Source organism: Coregonus clupeaformis, unplaced genomic scaffold, assembly GCF_020615455.1.
Source record: "Coregonus clupeaformis isolate EN_2021a unplaced genomic scaffold, ASM2061545v1 scaf0086, whole genome shotgun sequence".
NCBI lineage: Eukaryota > Metazoa > Chordata > Actinopteri > Salmoniformes > Salmonidae > Coregonus > Coregonus clupeaformis.
Window position 1 is genome coordinate 254,212 of NW_025533541.1, and position 27,893 is coordinate 282,104.

Sequence of the window (27,893 nt, forward strand, 5' to 3'; positions counted from 1 at the left end):
CTCCCACTTAAAAAGATGAGAGAGGCCTGTAATTTTCATCATAGGTACACGTCAACTATGACAGACAAATTGAGAGATTTTTTCTCCAGAAAATCACATTGTAGGATTTTTTTTTTTTTTTTTTTTTTGTTGAGAACTCTGTTTATTAAGTTTTACACACACACAGACAAGACAAAGCAATATAAATAATATACTCAACTAGAAAAAAATACAAATAATACATATTAAAAAAAAAATAACTTTAAAGATACCATACTATAGACAAGTTAAACACACCAGGCAGAAGGCTACAAAAGGTTAAAGGGCAATCTATAGAATAGGGACAGAGCAAACACCTCACCATTGTTCCTGTAAACAGTTAAGGGATGGGGTGGAGAAATGCAACCACTCACAGACAGTCAAGGCCACAGACCAATCATCCACTGGACCAAAAATAAAAAGTTTACAATGCTTTAAAATAAAAAATGAATATTGATAATTTTATGTAGGCGTGAACAGAATTAAAAAATAAAAATAACTGGGAAAAACAAGCTCACACCTTAGTCTCTGCCCGGGCGAGATGAACAAGGCATCCGCGAGGTCACAATCAATAAGCACATCAACCTTAATGCCCCCACCCCCACCCCAGAAGAAAACACAGAGAAATGCTCATCCAACCCCTAAGTCACAGGGGGGTCAAATACAGACTTATTTTGGTTTTAATAGGAATGCCATCAGAGGATGGACTGTTTAAAGTAAGACCGGAATGGAGCCCAAGCCTCATTAAACAGTTTGGGGTTCCCACGTGAATTGAATTTAATTTTTTCTAATTTCAGAGAGCACAACACATCTCTCACCCAATATTTATAAGATGGGGGAGCTGCCATCTTCCAGTTCTGTAGTATTAGCCGTCTAGCTAAAAGAGTTGTATAAGCAACAGTGTCCGACTGGATTCTTGACAGGGGGTGCTTATGGGCAGTACTCCAAAAAGGGCTGTAAGGGGAGAGGGATCTATAACAGTGTTATATATATCAGAGAAACATTTAAATATTAATTCCCAGAAACCTGACAGTTTATGACAGCCCCAGAACATATGCAACAGTGTGGCCGGTTCAATTTTACATCTGACACAGGTAGGATCAAAATCAGAGAATATTCTTCCAAGTCTGGCCCCAGACCAGTGGATACGGTGAACCACCTTGAATTGAATGAGGCTGTGTCTAGTGCTAAAAGAGGACGAATGCACCCTGCGCAGCACAGATTCCCAGGTGTCTTCCCCAAGTTCCTCCCCCAAATCCTTTTCCCATCGAGTTTTTAAAGGCACCAAAGAAGGGTTCTGTAAGTCATGAATGATTGCATATACATCTGAAATTGCGCCCCTAGGAAGCTTGTTCAGCTCCAGGATGCTCTCTATAGCTGTATTCACAGGCCTATGGGGAAATTCAGGTGTGTTAGCTCTGACAAAGTTCCTAGTCTGGAGATAGCGGAAAAAGTGGGATTGGGGGAGGTTGAACCTTTCCTGTAGCTGAGCAAAAGAGGCAAATGTATCATCAAAGAATAATTGGGCTAGTGAGGAGAGGCCTAGTGAGTGCCAGATGTCAAAAGCCCCATCATTCAAAGATGGAGGAAATAAAATGTTCTGATTGATTGGGCCTGATAGAGAAAAGCCTCGAAGGCCAAAGGCTAAGCGGAACTGATTCCAAATTTTAAGAGACTGCTTTACAATTGGGTTGACACACCTTTTGCCTAGGGACACTGGGAGAGACGAGCACAACACAGAAGAAAGTGCAGCAGGTTTACACGATTCAGACTCCATCTGGACCCAGATTGGTCTAGGGCCAGTAGGATCAGTCTGCAGCCAGTACAGAAGGGCTCTGAAATTTGCAGCCCAATAGTATGTCTGAAAATTTGGTAGAGCTAAACCCCCAATGACTAAGGCTTCTGTAAATGTTTTCTACCAATCCGTGGTACCTTGCCATCCCAAATAAAATGCATGAATGTTTGATCCAGTGAAATAAAAAAAAGATTTTGGAATAAAAATGGGTAGACATTGAAATAAATATAGAAATTTGGGCAACACACTCATTTTAATGACATTAATCCTTCCGATAAGAGAAAGAGGTAGCGCATTCCAAAAAGCAAAAAGATTGTTTCACACTGTCTGCTAGAGCAACCAAGTTTTCCTGAAACAGATTTGAATATTTCCTTGTCACTTTAACTCCCAAGTAGGTGAATTGATCCCGGACAATCCTAAACTGAGAACTTGTAAAAGAGCACTTTAAAGCAGCCTTGTTTACAGGAAAAAGCTCACTCTTGCCTAGATTCAGCTTGTACCCTGAGATTGATCCAAACCTTTTAAGAACAGATAAGGCGCGTGGCAATGAGGTATCAGGGTTAGAGATAAACAAAAGGAGGTCATCCGCATATAGCGAGACTTTCTGCTCTGAGCCCGTCCGGATTATTCCTTGAATGGCATCATTAGAGCGTAATGCAATGGCGAGAGGTTCGATTGCCAAAGCAAACAACAAGGGGGAGAGTGGACAGCCCTGTCTGGATCCGCGGTGCAAGGGAAAATAGTCAGAGGACAAGTTGTTAGTCCGTACCGAAGCCATGGGGGAAAAATAAAGAATCTTTATCCACGCAATGAATTTGGGGCCAAAGCCAAATCTATAAAGGGTGGCTGTTAGGTAATCCCACTCAACGCGGTCAAACGCTTTTTCTGCATCAAGTGAGACCACCACCTCTGGGTCCTCCGACGCAGGGGAGTACAGTATATTCATAAGGCGCCTAATATTGAAAAACAAATGCCTATTTCTCACAAAGCCAGTCTGGTCAGAGTGTATTACTTGATGCAGCGAGCCTTCCATACGGATGGCTAAAAGCTTGGCTAGGATTTTGTAATCACAGTGTAAAAGCGAGATTGGGCGAAAGGATCCACATTCCAGGGGGTCTTTGTTTTTCTTTAATAGTAATGAAATTGAAGCTTGATAAAGACTAGGCGGTAGCTTTGAGGTATTAAGGCACTCTGCAAATAGTCGAGACAAGAATGGGCAAAGCAGACCAGAAAACGTCCTGTAAAATTCGGTTGGAAAACCATCCGGACCCGGTGATTTACCGCTTTTCATTGCGGACACTGCTGTTGCAATCTCCTCAGGTGTAAATTCTTCTTCTAGATAGTCATGGGTGTCTGTATCAATTGAAGGCATATTCAGGCCATTAAAGAAGGAATCAATCAGCAAAGGGTCTTGAGGGGATTCAGAGGTGTATAGCGCAGAATAAAATTGTTTGAATTGATCATTGATCTCTTTATGTATAACTGTGGTGGCACCAGACGGGGTCCTTATTTGTGGGATTAAACGTGAGGCCTCAGATTTACGGATCTGATGTGCAAGGAGTTTACTGGCCTTGTCGCCTTGTTCATACACTCTGTACCGAGCTCGCAAGAGTAACTGTTCAGCTTGCCTGGTAGAAAGCTCATCAAATTCAGATTGGAGTAGTTGGCGCTCTTTATGCAGATCAGAGGAAGGAACCGTGGCATACTTCTCATCCAATGTGGCTATGGATTCGCTCAGGTCCCGAAGTCGCTGAGAGCGAACTCTGTTTTGGTTGGCTGTATAAGAAATAATTTGGCCACGTAGGTATGCTTTGAGAGACTCCCATATGGTAGAGCAGGACATACCTGGTGTTGAATTAGTTTCTAGGAATAAGGTGATTTCAGAAGAAATGAAATTGACAAACTCCTTATCTGAGAGTAAAATGGGGTTAAGACGCCATTGATAACACATAGGAGGTCGCTGGGGGAACTCTAGTTCAAGCACTAATGGTGAATGGTCCGAAATAACAATACTCTTGTAAGTACACTGCCGAAGGTTAGGCAAAAGTTTTTTGTCCAAAAAGAAGTAATCAATCCGGGAGTATGTTTGATGAACATGAGAATAAAAGGAATACTGTCTATCTGTAGGATGTAGGAAACGCCAGGCCTCAAACAAGGCATATTTCTGAAGAAAGGCTTGAATAAGTAGGGCACATTTAGATGGGCCTGTAGTTGTTCGTGAGGACTTGTCAAGAACTGGGGACATTTTGCAGTTGAAATCCCCCCCTAAAATCAATAAATGAGAATCTAAATTGGGTATAGCAGACAAAAAGGAAGAAATGAAACTTGTGTCATCCCAATTGGGAGCATAAACACTAGCCAAAACAAGAGGGGTAGAAAACAGTTTACCGGTTACTATGACGTATCGTCCCTTAGGATCAGCGATAACCTCAGAAGCTACAAAGGGAGTGACTTTATCAACCAAAATGGCAGCCCCTCTTGATTTACTATGAAAGTTAGAGTGGAACACTTGACCAACCCAGTCCCTACGCATCCTAAAGTGCTCACCAGTCCTCAAGTGAGTCTCTTGTAGAAATGCAACATTTGCATTCAAACCCTTTAAGTGTGTCAACACCCTCTTACGTTTCACTGGGTTATTAACCCCTTTGGTGTTCCACGAAATGTATTTGATCGCATTGTTTCGGCCCCTCTGGGCATTCCCGTTATACAACCCCGTCATTAGAGCATAGAATGGAAAAGCAATGAGCGCCCAGAAACCCCAGAATAACTTGTCTCAGAGTAATAATGTACGGTGGTAGATGTTGAGAAAAAGTACCGAAAAAAAACAAAAAAGACAGAATGACAACATTAGAACTGAACAATTCAACCCCCTCCCCCCACCCCCTCCCCCATCCCAGACAGTACCTCCCCAAACGAGGTACAAGCCTAAATAGAGCATGTTCTCTTCTCACAGTATGTCTGTGAGAGTGCGGTCTTAAACCTAAACCCACAGTCCCGCTCTTTAAAGTCGTGTTTTGTTAGTGGATCAAACAGCAAAAAGAGATAATCATTTTTTAAATAAAAGAAATTAAGGTGAATCCCTTGTGCAGACGAAATTACAAAAGCACCACTTGTAGATGTATATAATTATATTCCCAGTCTTATAACAGGCATTTGAGAGAGAAAATAAAGAAAATAAATAGAATGTGTAAAGGCTCTCAGCCGAAAACCTAATTTGAAGTAAGGAAATCGTAGTAAGACAATCAAAAATGATAACAATTATTATTATTATAATAGTTGTCTAGTTGAATGCTGAGACAGCTTACAACCAAGACCAAAAAACTACGTGTGCGCAACGTTTAACGCTTGCTGGGCATAAATGACGCTCAGAACTTTAAAATTTAAGTGAAGACCCCCAAAAAAACGTGTCGCCTCGGGAAGCATTTACTGTTTACTGGGTCAATGCAAACGGATGCAGTAAGCAAATAACCAAGAATATTTTGAGTCACTGAGACACTATGTAAACAAACTGAATAGGTGAGCAAGACAGCCTAGAAAACACAGGAGTATAGTAAAACCGCAATACAATGAAATTAAAATGACAATGCTTGTAAGGCAAGCACACTAGATGATCAAAACATTAGATCACATCAAATAAGCCTGAATGGGTACGCCAACCCCCCAACTATACAAAATTAGCATGTTGTAGCTAAACATAGTTGTACCACAGGTGGGTTACTTACTATCCACAGTTCGCTAGCAACAGTTGCTGAACTATGAGCAAGTTCAAGACTTCTTGATGTGACGTTGAATGTGAGAGAGAGCCTCATCCGGAGATTCAAATGTGTAGTCTTTACCATCATGAGATAGCCATAAACGGGCCGGGAATCGCAGTCCGTACTTCACACCTGGATGGTCCCGAAGTAGTCGTTTGGCCTGTCCGAAAGCTGCGCGCTGCCTGGAAACAGTGGGGGAGTAGTCCTGGTAGATGGAGAAGCTCTGTCCTTGAAAGCTCAGAGTGGTATTGCGGGCTCGCCGGAGAATCTCCATCTTCTCATGGAAAAAGTGCACTCGAAGAATTATGTCACGGGGCCTCTCCCCATCCCGGGGCTTTGGGCGCAGCGACCGGTGGGCACGATCAATCAGGGGCTTTTCATCTAAGGCTAGAACATCTTTCAGCAGCCCAGAAACGAAATCCGTGGCGCGAGGCATTTCCGCTGACTCTGGGACTGATACAAGTCTCAGGTTATTGCGGCGAGAGAATCCCTCCAAACTTACACAGCTCTCCTTCACCTTTTTCAAATCCGCAGCTAGGCGTTTCACGTCAGCCTCCAGGGATGTAGTTAAGTCGGAGACATTTGTAGCGAAGGCCTCCAGTGCTGCAATCGTTGTAGTGTGCGACTCCATTGTTGTTTTGAGTGATGCGATTGCCGGCACCGTCTCGTTCCGCAGGATGGTTAGATCTGCTTTTAAAGTATCAGAAACCTCCTTTATTCAAATCAAATCAAATCAAATCAAATCAAATCAAATTTTATTGGTCACATGCGCCGAATACAACAAGTGCAGACATTACAGTGAAATGCTTACTTACAGCCCTTAACCAACAGTGCGTTTATTTTAAACAAAAAAAGTAAGAATAAAACAACAACAAAAAAAAGTGTTGAGAAATACAAAGAGCAGAAGTAAAATAAAGTGACAGTAGGGAGGATATATATACAGGGGGGTAACGGTGCAGAGTCAATGTGCGGGGGCACCGGCTAGTTGAGGTAGTTGAGGTAATATGTACATGTGGGTAGAGTTAAAGTGACTATGCATAAATACTTAACAGAGTAGCAGCAGCGTAAAAGGATGGGGTGGGGGGCAGTGCAAATAGTCCGGGTAGCCATGATTAGCTGTTCAGGAGTCTTATGGCTTGTGGGTAGAAGCTGTTGAGAAGTCTTTTGGACCTAGACTTGGCACTCCGGTACCGCTTGCCGTGCGGTAGCAGAGAGAACAGTCTATGACTAGGGTGGCTGGAGTCTTTGACAATTTTGAGGGCCTTCCTCTGACACCGCCTGGTATAGAGGTCTTGGATGGCAGGGAGCTTTGCCCCAGTGATGTACTGGGCCGTACGCACTACCCTCTGTAGTGCCTTGCGGTCAGAGGCCAAGCAGTTGCCATACCAGGCGGTGATGCAACCAGTCAGGATGCTCTCGATGGTGCAGCTGTAGAATTTTTTGAGGATCTGAGGACCCATGCCAAATCTTTTTAGTCTCCTGAGGGGGAATAGGCTTTGTCGTGCCCTCTTCACGACTGTCTTGGTGTGCTTGGACCATGATAGTTCGTTGGTGATGTGGACACCAAGGAACTTGAAGCTCTCAACCTGTTCCACTACAGCCCCGTCGATGAGAATGGGGGCGTGCTCAGTCCTCTTTTTTTTCCTGTAGTCCACAATCATCTCCTTTGTCTTGGTCACGTTGAGGGAGAGGTTGTTGTCCTGGCACCACACGGCCAGATCTCTGACCTCCTCCCTATAGGCTGTCTCATCGTTGTCGGTGATCAGGCCTACCACTGTTGTGTCGTCGGCAAACTTAATGATGGTGTTGGAGTCGTGCCTGGCCATGCAGTCATGGGTGAACAGAGAGTACAGGAGGGGACTGAGCACGCACCCCTGAGGGGCCCCCGTGTTGAGGATCAGTGTGGCAGATGTGTTGTTACCTACCCTTACCACCTGGGGGCGGCCCGTCAGGAAGTCCAGGATCCAGTTGCAGAGGGAGGTGTTTAGTCCCAGGATCCTTAGCTTAGTGATGAGCTTAGAGGGCACTATGGTGTTGAATGCTGAGCTGTAGTCAATGAATAGCATTCTCACGTAGGTGTTCCTCTTGTCCAGGTGGGAAAGGGCAGTGTGGAGTGCGATAGAGATTGCATCATCTGTGGATCTGTTGGGGCGGTATGCAAATTGGAGTGGGTCTAGGGTTTCTGGGATTATGCTGTTGATGTGAGCCATGACCAGTCTTTCAAAGCACTTCATGGCTACAGACGTCAGTGCCACGGGTCGGTAGTCATTTAGGCAGGTTATCTTAGAGTTCTTGGGCACGGGGACTATGGTGGTCTGCTTGAAACATGTTGGTATTACAGACTCGGTCAGGGACATGTTGAAAATGTCAGTGAAGACACTTGCCAGTTGGTCAGCACATGCTCGGAGTACACGCCCTGGTAATCCGTCTGGCCCAGCGGCCTTGTGAATGTTGACTTGCTTAAAAGTCTTACTCACATCGGCTACGGAGAGCGTGATCACATAGTCGTCCGGAACAGCTGGTGCTCTCATGCATGCTTCAGTGTTGCTTGCCTCGAGCGAGCATAGAAGTGGTTTAGCTCGTCTGGTAGGCTTGTGTCACTGGGCAGCTCGCGGCTGTGCTTCCCTTTGTAGTCTGTAATAGTTTTCAAGCCCTGCCACATCCGACGAGCGTCAGAGCCAGTGTAGTATGATTCAATCTTAGACCTGTATTGACTCTTTGCCTGTTTGATGGTTCGTCGGAGGTCATAGCGGGATTTCTTATAAGCTTCCGGGTTAGAGTCCCGTTCCTTGAAAGCGGCAGCTCTACCCTTTAGCTCAGTGCGGATGTTGCCTGTAATCCATGGCTTCTGGTTGGGGTATGTACGTACGGTCACTGTGGGGACGACATCATCGATGCACTTATTGATGAAGCCAGTGACTGATGTGGTGTACTCCTCAATGCTGTCTGAAGAATCCCCGGAACATGTTCCAGTCTGTGCTGGCAAAACAGTCCTGTAGCTTGGCATCTGCGTCATCTGACCACTTTTTTATTAACCGAATCACTGGTGCTTCCTGCTTCAGTTTTTGCTTATAAGCAGGAATCAGGAGGATAGAGTTATGGTCAGATTTGCCAAATGGAGGGCGAGGGAGAGCTTTGTATGCGTCTCTGTGTGTGGAGTAAAGGTGGTCTAGAGTTTTTTTTCCCTCTGGTTGCACATTTGACATGCTGGTAGAAATTAGGTAGAACGGATTTAAGTTTCCCTGCATTAAAGTCCCCGGCCACTAGGAGCGCTGCATCTGGATGAGCGTTTTCCTGTTGATTAATGGCCTTGTACAACTCGTTCAGTGCAATCTTAATGCCAGCATTGGTTTGTGGTGGTAAATAGACAGCTATGAAAAATATAGCTGAAAACTCTCTTGGTAAATAGTGTGGTCTACAGCTTATCATAAGATACTCTACCTCAGGCGAGCAAAACCTCGAGACTTCCTTAGTATTTGATTTTGTACACCAGCTGTTGTTTACAAATATACAGAGACCGCCACCCTTTGTCTTACCGGAGCCAGCCGTTCTGTCCTGCCGATGTAGCGTGTAGCCTGCTAGCTGAATGGTATCATTGTTGTCGTTCAGCCACGACTCCGTGAAACATAAGATATTACAGTTTTTAATGTCCCGTTGGTAGGATAACCGTAATCTTAAATCGTCAATTTTATTCTCAAAAGATTGAACGTTGGCTAATAGTATTGATGGGAGAGGCAGTTTACTCGCTCGCCGTCGGATCCTTACAAGGCACCCCGACCTACGTCCACGATATCTCCGTCTCTTCCTCAGGCGAATGACGGGGATCTGGGCCTTGCCGGGTGTCTGTAGAATATCCTTCGCGTCCGACTCGTTGAAGAAAAAGTCTTCGTCCAATGCGAGGTGAGTAATCGCTGCGAGGTGAGTAATTCGGGCCTCAATCGTAGCAACCACCTCCGTTTTCATTTCAACTATCTCAGAGCGTAGTAGTTTGATGGCCTCGAGAATGTTCACTTCAGCGCCGCCAGGCCAAGCCGCCCCCCCGGGTAGAGTATCAGTCCCCGGGTCGTCAGGCTCAGGGGAGGGCGGTGATGAGAGTGTGTCTTGTAGGCCGGGTTTTCTCAAAGTCATGTTTTTGGCCTTATGTTTCGTCGACATGCTGATATTTGGAAGTAAAGTAGTCTTGGTTTTTACGGGAAGGGATCACCAAAATAATATATGAAAATAAATACGGTTTTGCTGCAAAATTCACATAAACTTTAAAAATACCACGGGAGCAAACGGAAAACACGTCAGTCGCACATGGCGTCCCTCCAAATCCCCACATTGTAGGATTTTTAATGAATTTATTTGCAAATTATGGTGGAAAATAAGTATTTGGTCACCTACAAACAAGCAAGATTTCTGGCTCTCACAGACCTGTAACTTCTTCTTTAAGAGGCTCCTCTGTCCTCCACTCGTTACCTGTATTAATGGCACCTGTTTGAACTTGTTATCAGTATAAAAGACACCTGTCCACAACCTCAAACAGTCACACTCCAAACTCCACTATGGCCAAGACCAAAGAGCTGTCAAAGGACACCAGAAACAAAATTGTAGACCTGCACCAGGCTGGGAAGACTGAATCTGCAATAGGTAAGCAGCTTGGTTTGAAGAAATCAACTGTGGGAGCAATTATTAGGAAATGGAAGACATACAAGACCACTGATAATCTCCCTCGATCTGGGGCTCCATGCAAGATCTCACCCTGTGGGGTCAAAATGATCACAAGAACGGTGAGGAAAAATCCCAGAACCACACGGGGGGACCTAGTGAATGACCTGCAGAGAGCTGGGACCAAAGTAACAAAGCCTACCATCAGTAACACACTACGCCGCCAGGGACTCAAATCCTGCAGTGCCAGACGTGTCCCCATGCTTAAGCCATTACATGTCCAGGCCCGTCTGAAGTTTGCTAGAGTGCATTTGGATGATCCAGAAGAGGATTGGGAGAATGTCATATGGTCAGATGAAACCAAAATAGAACTCTTTGGTAAAAACTAAACTTGTCGTGTTTGGAGGACAAAGAATGCTGAGTTGCATCCAAAGAACACCATACCTACTGTGAAGCATGGGGGTGGAAACATCATGCTTTGGGGCTGTTTTTCTGCAAAGAGACCAGGACGACTGATCCGTGTAAAGGAAAGAATGAATGGGGCCATGTATCGTGAGATTTTGAGTGAAAACCTCCTTCCATCAGCAAGGGCATAGAAGATGAAACGTGGCTGGGTCTTTCAGCATGACAATGATCCCAAACACACCGCTCGGGCAACGAAGGAGTGGCTTCGTAAGAAGCATTTCAAGGTCCTGGAGTGGCCTAGCCAGTCTCCAGATCTCAACCCCATAGAAAATCTTTGGAGGGAGTTGAAAGTCCGTGTTGCCAAGCGACAGCCCCAAAACATCACTGCTCTAGAGGAGATCTGCATGGAGGAATGGGCCAAAATACCAGCAACAGTGTGTGAAAACCTTGTGAAGACTTACAGAAAACGTTTGACCTGTGTCATTGCCAACAAAGGGTATATAACAAAGTATTGAGAAACTTTTATTATTGACCAAATACTTATTTCAATCAATTTTTTTCAATCAATTTTATTTTATATAGCCCTTCTTACATCAGCTAATATCTCGAAGTGCTGTACAGAAACCCAGCCTAAAACCCCAAACAGCTAGTAATGCAGTTTGGGGTTTTCTGGATTTTTTTTTCTCATTTTGTCTGTCATAGTTGACGTGTACCTATGATGAAAATTACAGGCCTCTCTCATCTTTTTAAGTGGGAGAACTTGCACAATTGGTGGCTGACTAAATTATTTTTTTCCCCACTGTATCTATGTTATATATTTCTATGTTGGCCGGGTGTGGTTCCCAATCAGAGGCAGCTGTCGATCGTTGTCTCTGATTGGGGATCATACTTAGGCAGCCATTTTGCCTACCTTTAGTTGTGGGATCTTGTTTCTGTTTAGGCTTGTTGCTGTTAGCCTTTAGAACTTCACGTTCAGTTGCTTTTGTTATTTTGTCAAGTGTTTATTTAAGAAATTAAACATGTACGCATACCACGCTGCACCATGGTCCGACCATTTACTCAATGAACGTGACAGAAGATCCCACCACCAACGGACCAAGCAGCATGGCCAGGAGGATCAGACACCCTGGACACAGGTGGGGAAGACATTTTGGACATGGAAAGAGATATTAGCCGGTAAAGGACCCTGGGCGAAGGAAGAAGCCCAGGCAGGACAGGATCAATGGCGACGCCGACGGTGCTGACCGCGAAGGAAGCATGAGAGGCAGCCCCAAGAAAAAATGTTTTGGGGGCACACAGAGCAGAAGGAGGCCCTGAAAGGGCTGACTGTGGAGGAAGAGGAGGCCGCTATTATGGAGGCCCTCCAAGACATGCAGCTCAGCACTCTGAGAGAGGAGATAACTACCTTACGGGGGCTGTTAGCTAAGAGAGAGCAGGAGAGCTCCCTTCAGAGGGAGGCGCTGCAGGAGGCCCACAGGAAGAAGGAACCAAGTTTCAGTGTACTGAGAGAGGAGCTGGCCAGACAACAGGATGAGCTGAGAGGAGTTAACCCTCCAGCAGCAGAGAGCTCAGTCCTTCGAGCAGAGGCTGGTGGAGCCAGGTTTCAGAAGAGAGCCAACTCCCCGCACTCGCTTTGAGGAGCGTGGGACCGTGTAGGCACCAGGTTATGCACCGGCTTTACGCACTGTGCCGCCAGTGTGCCTTCACAGACCGGTACGGCCCGTGGCTGCTCCTCGCACCAAACCAGTGGTGTGTGTCTCCAGTCCTGTACGGCTCGTGCCTGCTCCTCACACTAAACCAGCGGTGCATGTCAACAGCCCGGTACGCTCCGTACCTGCTCCTCGCACCAAACCAGTGGTGCGTGTCCCCAGCCTGGTACGGCCCGTGCCTGCTCCTCGCACTAAACCAGTGGTGCGTGTCATCAGCCCGGTGCGGCCCGTATCTGCTCCTCGCACCAAACCAGTGGTGCGTGTCTCCAGTCCTGTACGGCCCGTACCTGGTCCTCGCACCAAACCAGTGGTGCGTGTCCCCAGCCCGGTACGGCCCGTTCCAGTGCCAGAGCAGTCCGCTCCACCGGTGCCCAGTCCAGCTCTGGTCAGCTGCTCCACTCTAGTACCAGAGCAGTCCGCTCCACCGGTGCCTAGTCCAGCTCCGGTCAGCTGCTCCAGTCCAGTGCCAGAGCAGTCCGCTCCACCGGGGTCCGAGCCGGAACCAGACGTCAACCCCTCTCCAGGATCGGGGCCTCCCACACCAGGGTCCAGACAGGACTTGGTGCATCGCGGGAGGACTGCCAAGACGGAACCAGACATCAACGCCTCTCCAGGGTCGAGGGCTCCCACACCAGGGTCCAGACAGGGCTTGGTGCATCGTGGGAGGACTGAGAGGGGAAGCATCGCGCCGGGGTCCAGACCGGACCAGGTGTGCTACGGGGAGGCAGGAAAGGAGAGGAGTTTACGGCGTCTGAAGCCGGAGCCGCCACCGAGGCTAGATGCCCACCCGGACCCTCCCCTAATAAGTCAGGTTTTTACGGCCAGAGTCCGCACCTTTTGGGGGGGGGGTACTGTCACGCTCTGACCTTGAGAACCCTGTTATTCTCTAGTTAGTTTGGTCAGGGTGTGAATGTTGACATATCTATGTTATATATTTCTATGTTGGCCGAGTGTGGTTCCCAATCAGAGGCAGCTGTCGATCGTTGTCTCTGATTGGGGATCATACTTTGGCAGCCATTTTGCCTACCTTTAGTTGTGGGATCTTGTTTCTGTTTCTGTTTAGGCTTGTTGCTGTTAGCCTTTAGAACTTCACGTTCAGTTGCTTTTGTTATTTTGTCAAGTGTTTATTTAATAAATTAAACATGTACGCATACCACACTGCACCTTGGTCCGACCATTTACTCAACGAACGTGACATGGAGTTACAGTTCAAACTTGTTTGTGTCTTTGCTCACGTCTTTGTAGCCATCATTTCTTTGTTGTCATTTCAAACGGAGATTTGGGAGTTATCGTCCTTGACCCATCGTGTCGTGGTAAAGTAAAGGGCGGTATCGTATATGAAGATTATGTCTTTGTTAAATGTTTTTCATGAAGAAATGGAATGTTGTTTATGTTAGTATCAAGAGGGAATGTTTTAGGTGTAACGCCACATACAACAGACCGGAAGTGTGTTGTAGACAGGGGAGACTGGGGATTGGCCAGAAGAGGGAGCATCATTGTTTATAAATAGGGGGGAAAACGAAGGAGAGGGCAGAACGAGCAGCCATTCTGAGGCGTCACTCTCCGGGTGTCATGTCACCTGTAACTTATGCTGTAACCTCGTGATTTTAATAAAAGCCTCTAACACGATGCAGCATAAACGGACTCTTTGTTGACAGCAATAACTGGCCACCACTCATCCGATACGACAGCGGCAATGAGGCATTTTTATCCAATGCCAAGTTGTTGATGTATTTATTGTGTTTTTAAACGTATTTCCTCGCAAACACTTCTTAAAAGCATTATATATACAAAATATAAAAAAATATTGTGTGCCTCAGCAAATCGCCAGCTCTTGTGAATGAGGAACACAATGGAGCTGTGTAGAGAACAATGGAGAAGGACTCTTGATGCACACGGCTTTGGGAGAGAAGCGCTCAGCAGCGCCGACAAACACTGTTATCTCTGAGTCTCTCCTGACCTGTGCTTACACGTCTGTGAGACATCTCAGATTGCTTTTTCATTTAATCATTGGAGCGCTGTATATTTTCAATAAGCATACATACGATGGATCACAAAGAACATCCTTTGTCAGAAATCAGGCCCATTCGAGTAGAGAAAGTTCTTACAGTGGCTTGTGAACGTATTCACCCCCCTTGGCATTTTTCCTATTTTGTTGCCTTACAACCTGGAATTAAAATGGATTTGTAGGGGGTTTGTATCATTTGATTTACACAAAATGCCTACCACTTTGAAGATGCAAAATATTTTTATTGTGAAACAAACAAGAAATAAGACAAAAAAAACAACTTGAGCGTGCATAACTATTCACCCCCCCAAATTCAATACTTTGTAGAGCCACCTTTTGCAGCAATTACAGCTGCAAGTCTCTTGGGGTATGTCTCTATAAGCTTTTTCAAGGCAAAACTGCTCCAACTCCTTCAAGTTGGATGGGTTCCGCTGGTGTACAGCAATCTTTAAGTCATACGACAGATTCTCAATTGGATTGAGGTCTGGGCTTTGACTAGGCCATTCCAAGACATTTACATGTTTCCCCTTAAACCACTCAAGTGTTGCTTTAGCAGTATGCTTAGGGTCATTGTCCTGCTGGAAGGTGAACCTACGTCCCAGTCTCGAATCTCTGGAAGACTGAAACAGGTTTCCCTCAAGAATTCCCCTGTATTTAGCGCCATCCATCATTCCTTCAATTCTGACGAGTTTCCCAGTCCCTGCCGATGAAAAACATCCCCACAGCATGATGCTGCCACCACCATGCTTCACTGTGGGGATGGTGTTCTCGGGGTGATGAGAGGTGTTGGGTTTGTGCCAGACATAGTGTTTTCCTTGATGGCCAAAAAGCTCAATTTTAGTCTCATCTGAACAGAGTACCTTCTTCCATATGTTTGGGAAGTCTCCCACATGCCTTTTGGCGAACACCAAACATGTTTACTTATTTTTTTCTTTAAGCAATGGCTTTTTTCTGGCCACTCTTCCGTAAAGCCCAGCTCTGTGGAGTGTACGGCTTAAAGTGGTCCTATGGACAGATACTCCAATCTCCCCTTTGGAGCTTTGCAGCTCCTTCAGGGTTATCTTTGGTCTCTTTGTTGCCTCTGATTAATGCCCTCCTTGCCTGGTCTGTGAGTTTTGGTGGGTGGCCCTCTCTTGGCAGGTTTGTTGTGGTGCCATATTCTTTCAATTTTTTTATAATGGATTTAATGGTGCTCCGTGGGATGTTCAAAGTTTCGGATATTTTTTTATAACCCAATCCTGATCTGTACTTCACAACTTTGTCCCTGACCTGTTTGGAGAGCTCCTTGGTCTTCGTGGTGCCACTTGCTTGGTGGTGCCCCTTGCTTAGTGGTGTTGCAGACTCTGGGGCCTTTCAGAACAGGTGTATATTTACATTTACATTTACATTTTAGTCATTTAGCAGACGCTCTTATCCAGAGCGACTTACAGTTAGTGCATACATTATTTTTTATTTATGTACTGAGATCATGTGACACTTAGATTGCACACAGGTGGACTTTATTTAACTAATTATGTGACTTCTGAAGGTAATTGGTTGCACCAGATCTTATTTAGGGGCTTCATAGCAAAGGGGGTGAATACATATGCAAGCACCACTTTTCCGTTATTTATTTTCAAGTTATATTTTTCATTTCACTTTACCAATTTGGACTATTTTGTGTATGTCCATTACATGAAATCCAAATAAAAATCCATTTAAATTACAGGTTGTAATGCAACAAAATAGGAAAAACGCCAAGGGGGATGAATACTTTTGCAAGGCACTGTATTGACCTCAGGTAAAAACGTTGAACTTGAGATTAGAGTATATCACGGTTAGAAGGTGGATTTTATTATTCTTTGTTGACCTTTACCACCAAAGTCAGGTAAGCAAGAAATATCATGTTCTGATATGACTTTATTTACATCGACTTTTGTAGTTTTACAGTGGAAATTGTGGCCGCTATGATGTTCTATATGAAGAAGGACAAAACTGACAACACCTCCCTGTGACTACTCCTTATCCCTCATGAGACAACTCTTCTTCTTGCCATCTTTATTGTAGCTAACTGATGAAATACAGATGTAGGATCTTAATTTGATCACCCTGTTGCAGGAGGACATTCCTGCAATGCAGGACATTTTAAACGTGTAGTGTATTTGAGGTTTAAAAAGGATTCTGAAATTTGTAATTTCCACTTAGAAATTGCAGACTAGATTTTACTTTACGACAAATGTATCAACCCCTACCAAAATGTTCATTAATTATAATCCACATTTCCTGTTGCTGCAGGATAATTTTTCTGCTGTAGCAAACGGCCTCAAATTAAGATCCTACATCTGTACAGTATAACCCTAATTTATTTAATTTAGCGTCGCTACATACATTTAGGTTGCCTTTAATGACGTAAATGTAAATGTAATAAAGTGATGCATACAAAGTAAATTATTTCCGATCACTATTTACAAAAATCTGCTATGTTTACACTGATCTTAAGACTAAATTGAAAACAGATGAGAGAGGTTGTTTATGATGATACGGGAGGGAACCCAAAACTCCTTTATAGGTGGGTTTGGGTCAGTTTCACAAAGATTATTCATCACTATTTACATCCTCTGCATTTATCATTGCCAACCTTCTTTAACTCACATATATGATCCATTTATATTGAACTCTACTTGCTTATTGTTTGATAAAGAGAAATGCAAGGGTGCAAATCATTTTCATCGTACATTCAAAATGAAATAGTATTTCCTTGGAAGTAGCAAAGATTATCCTTGTTTGGTGGTATTTGTAATATTATGTCATGGTTTTTCCCTGACAAACAAGTAGCTACTGATGCATACCCTTAACGGCGGTTTCCCAGACACAGATAAACTTAGTCCTGGACTAAAAAGCTATTTCAATAGATTCTCCATTGAGTTTGACCATCCTTTTTAGTCCAGGACTACGTTTAATCTGTGTTTGGGAAACTGGCCCCGATTACCTTTACACTACTGCAATCTCTCATTGAGTTGCTGCACTCACATATCCGATCACAAAAGTTAGACACAGATTGATCTGCACATACTAAGTCGCTTTTATTAATACAGAACTGCATGCTACAGAGACTGTACAGCATAAACATTGATTCATTACAAAAACATGGTTTTGGAACCATTTAAAATAACAGGAAGAAAAGGGGGGGAAAAGCATAAAATAGAAATAGAACAGGAACATCACAGCCGTTAAGGAAACATTCAAAACTTTTCATCATTAGCATCTTATTAAACCAGAGAAGAAATCGACAGGTTACAGTCGCGTCATGTCAACTACAATGGTACCGAGTGGATGATTCTCTTGTAGCTTTTTTTTTACAGCCTCTTGCAACATCAACATGCCTATTTTTTCTATCTACCTATATGTAGTAGTGTACTTAAAAGTGGCAGTTTGTGTATTTTTTTTTTTAGTTATTTCATAGTTTTTTATGAACCTCCTAATAATATACATAATTTGGCCCTTGTGGGTTTATACAGTATAATGTCCGTCTTTTTATTCAGTTGAAATTTAAATTGTAATATTTGACAATTTGCTACCAAACACATTTGTTATAGCAACATTTATACTACATACATAGCAATCTATGTAACGTCACAGCAAAGTATGTAAAAAATTAAAAGAAGAAGAAAAGAAACAAACATAACAGAAAAACCCTACAGCGTGGTTAGAGGGGGGAGAGAAAATTATCACAAAATTTGGCACGGAAAATCTGTACACGAATCTACAGTCCGGTAGAGATGGGACTGTGCAATAAAAAAGAAGGGCTTTAGACACTTTCCCAAACTACTGAAGACACGGTACCCACTGTCCCTTGTTGTTTCAACTTTATTTTCTTCTTTTGTAAAATGGCTTATAGACGCATTTCTTGAAATGAAGTTGTGCATACCTCTGTTCGTGAAATCTACACAGTACATTGGGTGGAATCCAGGTTTTCAGTGAGGAAAAAATGAAGTTTTTATATATTTGCTTACGTTAAGAAAAAATATTTATACAATGTATTAAGAAAAAGAACATATTTTAAAATGGACAACATACAAGATACAACAAGCAATCTCTAAAGCAATAAATACTACTGGTCCTAGCGTTGTGACATTTTGTATTGAATACCGCAATCCACCACCCACCCCAATAGCCCTCCCCCTGTCTCCCCTCCAACCCCCCACCCACCCCACCTGACTCCACCCCCAAAGGTAAACAAAAAAAATAAAAAAGACAACGCAATGGAACGATGCACATTAACACAGTAACCCCCCCCACCCAGCCAATAGTTCTGTACATTTAAAGAAGAACAAGTAACATCACAATTAAAGTTGTTCCTCAGTAAGAGAGGTGTCTCCACGATCCTCATACCCTCAAATGATTGGTTCGCAAGCTCGTATTTAATACAAATAATGAAGGAGAACCAACTCTTTCAAGAAAAGGGCTCATTGAATAGTCATCTGTCATTTAAACACGTTTAAGTGGAACTACTAAACCATTTTCTGTTTAACACTACAAAATAAAGACAAGAACAGAAGTTCAGAAGAATTTTGGCCATACTCTACAGCTCATTGGATTATTATTTCATTATAATATTTATATTTTTTTTCGATAATGATGGGTCAAATATTGACCAATGAACTTTGATAAAACAGTAACACATTTTCAAAGCCTTATGGCACAGAAACAGAAAAAAAAGATTGAACGAAACAAAGAGAAAATAATTAGGGATGCAGAAAAAGAGGAAGGTAGGAAGGAAGGATCTACTCTATAGACTTGGTAACGAGCGACAGAGGCTGAGGGGCCGTGGAGTTGGGGTGTAGCGAGTGGGAATGACACAGCGATGCTGCCAAGGGCCTGGCCAGGACGGCGCCTGAGGAGCCCGGCTGCCGCGAGGACGAGACGTCGCCGTGGGCTCCGTTGTGGGCTGCGCCAGGCGTTTTGCCCGCTGCAGCAGCAGAGTTTTCCAGCAGAACCAAAGATGGCGGAGGAGGATGCCCAGCCAGAAGGTGCCGGTGAGGGTGGTGGAGAGGCTGGTGGGCCGGTTTCATAGTCAGTGAGAGAGGTTGCATTTGTTCAGTCTGAGGTCTGGACTCTTTCGAGGAGGGGGAGGGGGCCACCGAGGAGGGGGGAGGGTGGGGGGAGTCTAGTAAGCTTCCGTCCGAAGAGGGAGGACTGGCACAGCTACCTTCACCTTGGATGTAGCGAATGCACTTTTTTTTTCTCCTGGAGATGGGGGACAGAGAAAGACGTTTATTTTAAGCATGACATCCCAGAACTGACCAATCTGCTGGGCAATAGCTGAGCCTTAGCAGTCAACTTAAATGCACCATCTTGTTTCACTGGCATTATGCATACATAAAATCTAAAACCTATTTCTGGGCCTTACATTGTTGTTATTTTTCTGGTGCATTTAAGTGGTTGCCAACGCTACAGCCTGGCTGAGGATCAAGGCTACAGGTGGCCTGCTCAGACTCCCAGGACATACACACAGTACAACACAGTACACCAAACAGACAGACAGGATGATGAACAAGGAGAGACAGCAGGAGGATGAAAATGATGGATGAGAAATGGATGACGAATAAAGAAGAATGAAGAATGGTTTTCATGGCGAATCTCAAAACAACTCCCTTTATTGTTGCTATTTTTCCTCATCTTTTAAACGTTTCCTCACAGACTTCTGATCTTTACTGAACCAATGAGCTGGCCGTGGTGAAGAGCTACTGCCAGGATCAACCTGCTCTTCTGAGATACTAGTCCTCCCTCTCTTTCCCCTCCCTCCTCACTTCCCTCCACTATCCTAACTTCTCCCCCTTCTCTCCTCCCTCCCCTCTCTCCTCCACTATCCTGACTTCTCTCTCTCCTTCCTCCTCACTTCTCTCCACTATCCTAACTTCTCTCTCTCTCTCTCCTCCCTCCACTATCCTGACTTCTCTCTCTCTCTCGCTCTCCTTTCCTTAGGGGGGGAGAGTTTGGATGCTGAGGTAAGAGGTTAGAGGGATCCCCGCTACGCTGCACCTGCCCCTAAGACATGTGTATGAGGGTCACGCTATAATGTTTGCATTTCTGCTCGGGTCGGGACTCTCCCGTCTGGCGTGCCTGCAGCCAACCCATCTCGCTCTGTGGAACGGCCCAAAATGCAACTGCACTGAGCTATCACTCAAGAGGGTCGGGGGGGCGGGGGTGCAGGGAGGGAAGGATGGACAGAGGGGGGAGCCTATGCCCACCTCGTTTCACCCTGACCTCAACAACAACTCCTTATCACAAGGTCTGTGCCTGCCTCGAGGGCAAATACACTGTGGTTCAGACTGTGTTGCTAGCTCACAGGGACAATGAGCAAGAAGGAGAAAGAACAGAATTCGGAGGTGGGGAGGGAGTCGGACAGAAGTGAGTGATAGAAACAATGCTTTGGTTCAGCTAGCCTTCGACAAATGTAAGCATCTCTGTTCTATCGTTCAATAAACGGTAAGGCCTGTTTCTCAAGTCATACCCTGCCTGTACTCCTTCAGATAAAGGTTTCACACAAATAGTGTGAGAGAGAGAAAGAGATGGAAAGAAATAGGGGTGAGATCAATCAGTGAGAACTGATAAAAGAGGAATGAAGAGAAAGGGAGAGTGGGGAAAGAAAAGTATATATTTGGACAACCACACATACCTTACACTGACAGAATGCTGGATAAAGAGGCATGCACTTCTGAGATTTAACAATTACACAAAGAGAACGAGCACACAACATGGACACACAAGAAAGAGTAAACCACTGGGAAATGTCAACTGAAAAAGCTAAGAAAGGCTGTCAAAGACCCTGTATGAGTATTGTGTGGTATTGAGCGCTAGCTATCAGTGTAAAACCTCTGCCAGTGCTGAAGTGATAACTGCCTGTCAAACCGCTACAAATGAGCTAATATCCATTTTTTAACAGACATATCGATTGATAGTATGGGCCTGTGTAACATATTGATTTCCTCGTCTCCAGGGGAATTACGCCAGATGCATCTTTCAGGAAATGGAGCCCGGTGTGGTCTGTTAACCTCTCGATTCCTTAAACGATGCAGGAATTATCCCTGGCTATTTCCAAGCCAAGACCTCTGACACCCCGCTGCTGGCCTACTCATCATCTACCCGTTACGTTCATGGACTGGATCAGGTAATACTGCGAGTATGTCATCCCTATATCAATGTGATCAACTGTTTACGTCTTATTTTAAATCTACTATAACAGTACTACTGTGTGGAGCATTGCTAAGAGTTCAGCAGGCCTTGTGTATGACTTTAATTGGATGTTGACTTCAATTGGACGCCATATGAATTCAACCTTTATAATTGCACACGAAAAGTGACTTGGTAAGATCACTCAATATCCTATGAGCTGTTTTCTTTGAGGCAAAATGCCAGATAGACTTTCCGAAGTAATAACTACAGATCAATATTGAAAACAAAATAAGAAAAATGAAATGTATTGATTGGTCGCATGCCTTGGGTTGACCATGGTGATGTACAGTATCAAACGGAGTGTCACAATGGTCAGGGTAGAGGTGGAGACAGTGCAAGCCAGACACGGAGAAGGGTATTACTTAACAGAAACAGATACCTACCATGAAAATATTCCCAATTCAAAGACTGCTTGTGTCAGAACAGAAAGACAACAGGTAGGGACTAATTAAGGGTTATTAGAGAGGAGTTTGGAGGAGGAGGAGGAAGAGGAGGAGGAGGAAGAGGAGGAGGAGGAGGAGGAAGAGGGCATAGAAGAAAGTCACTCTGGTGCCCTCTGAGAAGCAGGGCCAAGCCTTAACATGACAAGGTTATCAAGATGGCCAATTCAGACAGACACTTAAGACAGTTAGGATGTCAGGCACTTACATACAGCCTGGATAGAAAATGGATTTCAACCTTTCAACTTGCCAGAAGAATAGTATCATAAACCATAAATGTATAATTTTTTTTATTACATTACAACAAAAAGACCCAAAGGTCTCCTAAATTTGATTGTGTACAATGTTGCAAGCAGGACTGAGGTAGTGTACAAATAATGATGCTAGTAAATCCATTTTCTGCCACTGGGCTTCTAGTTTTCAAAGAAAATAGGTGAAATGACCTGCTAGGAGAAGTTCTAGCAGAATATTCCCCAATCAGGAAAAGAAACAGATAAAATGTAGGTGCCATCAATGAATACATATATTTTCGAGGGACATCTTGAGAAGACGTAAGAGAAGGAAGTGGTTGTCATTACGGTTGTCCTCCCATAGATACTACAGGGGTATACCTGCATGGTTTGCACCATAAACCCAGCTGGTCAAGCCCAAACAAGGCACGACACTTCTTTGGGGCATTTGCATCTGTTAGCCAAAGAGGTAGACACACAAACAATACAAAAACACAGAAAATGGACACGTCATTGGACAGACAACATGTAGCCAAGGCTTAGGTTTGGGCTGTCAACACTGGGACCTCCTCCACACAGACCAGGCCATCGCGTCTCCAACTCCTCTCAGACCCAGTCTGATGAGTCCTGCCCCTCATTATGAAAATCTGCCCTATAGGACCCACACAACCTCACATCTATACGCTGCAATCTATACTTGGGTACAGACAAACACCACTCACACCAACACACACACACTAACGCATACCCTGTTAGCCCTGTTCCCAAACACCAACACAACTAGAGGCAGGCCAGACTAGCAGGGCTGGGTTGGAGGAAGAGTTGGGAGGTGGCGACAGCCTGGCGAAGGAAGAAGAGAGGGAGGCGGAGAGGGAAGGAGGAAGTCCCAGCTCAGAGAGCAGCCGTCACCTGGCCCCCGGCGTTCACGCCAGCACACACCATACACACCTGCACGGGCCACACCAGTTATTCTGCTGATCGAGCCCAAAGCGCGCTCGACACTTCTTAGGAGCGCTCAGGTCTGATGCCACAACAGGGAGGAAAGCCAGCAGACAGGAGGAAGAATAACCAAAAAGGGGGAAGAAAAAGAGCAGAGAAATAAAGGAGAAAAACGGAAACCAGTGAGTCTGTGAGTTTCGTAATCGTGGCATATCTAGCTAATTTCCCCCCTAACTAAAAAGATGCAAGTAATTGTGCAGTATGCCTTTACAGAAAGGACTGTCAGAAGACACGGTTAGTCTTTCAGACATTAGTCAAATCAAACCGCAAGCAAAAAGTTAACAAATGCATAAATGTGCAAAGATTAAGTCGAAGAAAAGGATAGTCATTTCCACTTTAATAGAAGGCTAAAGCGATTTTGTTAGAGGAGAATATGATGGGGGAAATAAAGCAGACTTGATTACATTTCTGCTAAGTGACATTCATAGTTGTACTTTTTATCGCCATATTTGAAAAGGAGCGGGAAGAGGTGGTAAGTAGGAAGAGGAAGCAGTATCAGACTGTTAAGCTAAGGGAAGGTTTGGGTTAGTCCCAGCCAGGGAAAGCATTAAAGGGTTAAACCCTACTGAATGCAGCAAGGGCACTACTACTTAGACCTGAATTCAAACACCTGACACACAGTTTTCTACCATAGTGGCTTAATAATCAAATGTAGAGCAAAGTGATAGCTGGGTCAAAGGAGGAATCCTTTGGTGAGTGAATCCAGGCCTTAGTTTGAGCAGAGACTGCGTAGTAGGGGAATAGGCCCAACTCATGCTGGCCCAGAAAAAGGCACAAGCACAGCTACTGAAGCAAATAGATTAAGGAGGTTTACCCTGACTGACGTCAAATCTCTGGGTCATAATCAACATTAAGATTACTTTAACTTTAATAGTCACCGCTAGAAATATATACAACATATGGATTTGGCCAAATGGGGAAGATTGTTCTAGAATAAATGGCTTTAACACAGAAGCATCATTAAATAAATATGTAAGTATATAAAATAAAACATACTTTTGCTAGTATAAATAAAATGTTCAAATAAATAAACATAAGAGACATTTTAAGAAAGAAAGCAGCAAACAAAGCATATAACATTCTTCAAAATATTGCATTTAGCTTAGTAAAATTAATTTTAAATATAATATATTTTCACATACATAGATAAATACATAATAAACTAAAAAGAGAAAAAAAAACAAGTTAGTAATTTAAGACTCAAAATGACATTAGCACCTGTAATCGGAGGGAGTGAAAGGCAAGGGTTTGGAAAATATTCTCTGTGTTCTGAAAAAAAGAACAGATGGAGAGGCCTTCAAGAGGGGATCCGTCAAGTAAACGAGTTTAGAATACAGTTTAATATTCTGCATTTCTCCTTTTCAACTCACAATATGGAATATCAGAAGAATATGAATAAGAATATAAAATGAAAAAGTAATAGAATTAGCAAACCTCCTTAATTTTAAGATGTGGGTGATTTTTTCCCTCTTTTTTTGTGTGTGATTAAAAAGCATGCATGAAAACAAGCAGGGGCAGCCCAAGTTACAGACACACACACAAGCACAGTCTATCTGCAGGGCACAGGCATTATAACGCACAGAAACACAACACTGGCAAAGTTAATGGCTCTCGCAAATGCTTAAATTTCACATTCTCAAAACACACATATCACAGTATCATAAATGCTGGGGGGCAAAGTGTGTGTGTGGGAGGGGGGTGAGGAGGAGGGGTGAGGCTGGGGGGGGTCATGCATATTCAACGTTATTAGCTGGGGAAGGCTAGGGGAGGGGTTGGGGAATGGAAGGAGGGGGTAACAAGCAAGTCTACCATTTAAATATTGCATTATGGGTAGCATAACTATGTAGTCAAAAAAAACGAGCCAGGCACAACAACTTAAAAATAAATAAAAAAGCAGTAGAGAAAAAGACTTTTATCTCGTGAGACGTCACACAGTCCTGACACATGATGGATCTCCTAATAGGAGAGAGACTTACCATTGCCCTCTCCTGGCTGCTTATCCCTTTTCCTCTTCTTCTTCTTGCCCTGTTGGTTAGCCGCCAAAAGAAGAGAAATAGACAGGAACCTTAGTTATTATATTGCAGAAGACCTGAGACATGAAATCAAAACGGGTCATCTTTCTGTATATTTATTTATTCATTCACTCTCTGTCTCTTTCTCTGCCCGCCGGTTTTAACTGCCACTGCAAGACAGAATTTCCCATTCTCCCTTTCTGTATTTTTTTACTCTCTCTTTTTTCTTTTGTTGTAATCTTTTCACTTATTTTCCCCTTGTTTATGTAGAGGCTTTGTTGGTTTCTAGCGAGGGAGTCAGATTTGCAGAATGCTTTGTGCAGGCTGAGAGGAGTCAAAGTTTCACTGGTCAACCTGAGCCTTGCAGGGGCGTATGATGACCCCTGAACTGCTGGACACACACCAACGCTGGGAGAGAAACTTCCTTCAGCATCAGAATTCCAGGGACTTTAGACCCTGTTTTATATAGCCCAGCAAATCTACTGTAAAGTATATTGGAGATTCCATTGGCTAATGTGTCTAGGGAAACAGTCAGTCGGCATTGCTAGTGAGGTGAGCTCTCAGCTCAGACAGAACAGTAAGAGCACTCATCCCAGACATGTCCTTGTGAGGGGAGAAATACAGGAGGTACGTGTTGAAAACTTAAAAACTTACATAGTTATCTCGTGCTGACCAGCCGGGGTAGAGCTGCATGTGAAGCTGTCGCTCTTTCCTGGCCAGCTCGTAGTATTTCGCCTGCTCCTCTCGTGTTAGGGCGTGCCACTACAGACAGACACGCGGAAAGAGAGAGAGAGGGAGGGAGGGGAAGAGAGGGGGAAGGACATCATAGAAAGAGAAGAGGGCAAAAAAGAGGTAGAGACAAACTAAGACATGTTGCCCTTGTCTTCCAGACCCAGTAGCAGGCCTATAGTCAACTAAACCATACATTAAGTGTGTTGTGGATATTTTCATTTGACATTTTTTTACATTTCAGTCATTTAGCAGACGCTCTTATCCAGAGCGACTTACAGGAGCAGTTAGGGTTAAGTGCCTTGCTCAAGAGCACATCGGCATATTTTTCACCTAGTCAGCTCTGGGATTCGAACCAGCGACCCTTTGGTTACCGGCCCAACACTCTTAACCGCTAGGCTACCTGCCCTATGCATAGTCCCTTGTACAGGGAGTTACCAAGCTGTATGTGTAAAGTGAGTGAGTCTGTGTCTATAGCGGTGCCGTCTCTCTCTCTCACCCTTCGTCCCAGTATCTGGTTAATGGCGGCGCTCTCTTTCAACGTGCACTCGGCCACCACCTTGGCCCTCATCTCCTTCATGTAGAGCATAAAGGCATTCAGCGGCTTCTTGATGTGGGGCTGCTTCTTCTTCTCCTCTTCCTTTTTGGAGTCCTGGTGTTTCCTGTGGAGTGTGTACAGTATAGTACTGTATGGTTGGCAAATACCCAGAATTGGTATTAAACAGCTTATTGTAATGGTAGAATTTAGAACAATAATACCAGTGCCAAATGTGCCGCTACTGCTGTTTAGTTTACAATGGTAAAAATAAGCAGAGGTGTGTGTGTGTGTGCAGATGTGTATGTACTCACGAGCTGTTGAGGCCTATGTCGCTGTGGGAGGACTCTTGCTTGACGTTGGGCGTGACGATGGCGGGGTGGGGGATGCCGGTCTGGTGCAAACTGTGGTGAGGGGGGACCATGTGGTGAGGGAACCTGGAGGACAGAAAACTGTGTAAATCGTCAGAGTGGACACGTGTGAAATGGAAGATGGACACATCAAACAGAGACAGAATATGCTCACTCGACATTCATACAGACGTGCACATGTTGACGTGCTGTATAGGGCCGAATCCTAACTTGAGGTCCGAGCGGGAAAGTCGGATTTTCATGTAAATCTCTCATTGAGATTCAATGCATGACTTATACAAAAGCTTGAGTTTCGCACGCGTATATCAAGAAAGCATTCGGTCCATAAGTATCACAGAATCTCACAACCACATAGAAACAGTTACCCAGTACACACACACATTACACATCACAAGTCATATTTCATAATATTCATTTTAAAATAAGAGCTGTTTTGTTTTGAAGTGGGAAGAGTTTCAAATGGAAGGACGGGACAGTCATTTTCTGCCAAAATGACCCATACAGACACTTTAACTGTAATGGGTTTTAACAAGTCCTCACATGCTTCTATAACTGAGCCAAAATAGTGACTTTCTCCAATGGTAAGTCAGTGTTTAGTGCTGCCACCCCTCTGTGGACTGTGGATGACAAATACAAGTTCCAGGATGTCTTGGTCCCTTTACAATGTGACAAACTACAGGTATGTTGAGTCTTGTGCCAATCTGTTGTGTAAGCTGATGTCAAAACTGAGGTCATGTTAAAACATATTCAGCTCCTAGGGCACCGCCTTAGCTTTAACCATTGGTAAGGCACCTTTTTCTATGTTAAACCTAGACCTATTCTATTGGGCCTCGTGCTAGATCAGGATTATTCATGGTTATTCTTTACCCCTCTACTCTACATCTTTATAACACTGGTATCATTAGCTACACTGATAGAGGGCAATAACCCGCATCGATGGATTCACTTCACAGAGCAATGAGCAACACAATTGTGTGTGTGATGAGTGAGAGTAATTATGTCTATGTAAGATTATTTGAATG

The 27,893-nt window shown here is 44.1% G+C and overlaps 1 protein-coding gene across 21 annotated transcripts in view; it reads right to left on the reverse strand.

The window, feature by feature from the left end:
• Nucleotides 1–18,534: 18,534 nt before the first annotated feature.
• LOC121549957 (transcription factor 7-like 2) overlaps nt 18,535–27,893 on the reverse strand; it is a 119,910-nt gene continuing 110,551 nt past the window's right edge. For 3 of the 21 annotated variants that reach the window (XM_041862851.2, XM_041862553.2, XM_041863364.2), the window contains 7 exons: nt 26,815–26,937; nt 26,465–26,627; nt 25,891–25,998; nt 25,201–25,249; nt 24,443–24,493; nt 23,174–23,246; nt 18,535–19,566 (listed from right to left, as the gene is read on the reverse strand). In XM_041862851.2, the coding sequence (XP_041718785.2) occupies nt 19,104–19,566; nt 23,174–23,246; nt 24,443–24,493; nt 25,201–25,249; nt 25,891–25,998; nt 26,465–26,627; nt 26,815–26,937 (1,030 nt within the window). In that variant the 3' untranslated portion in view covers nt 18,535–19,103. Of the gene's footprint in view, nt 19,567–21,937; nt 22,000–22,606; nt 22,680–23,173; nt 23,247–24,442; nt 24,494–25,200; nt 25,265–25,890; nt 25,999–26,464; nt 26,652–26,814; nt 26,953–27,893 lie in introns of those variants that run through there. The other 18 variants (XM_041862618.2, XM_041862017.2, XM_041863071.2 and 15 more) reach the window with 15 other exon arrangements.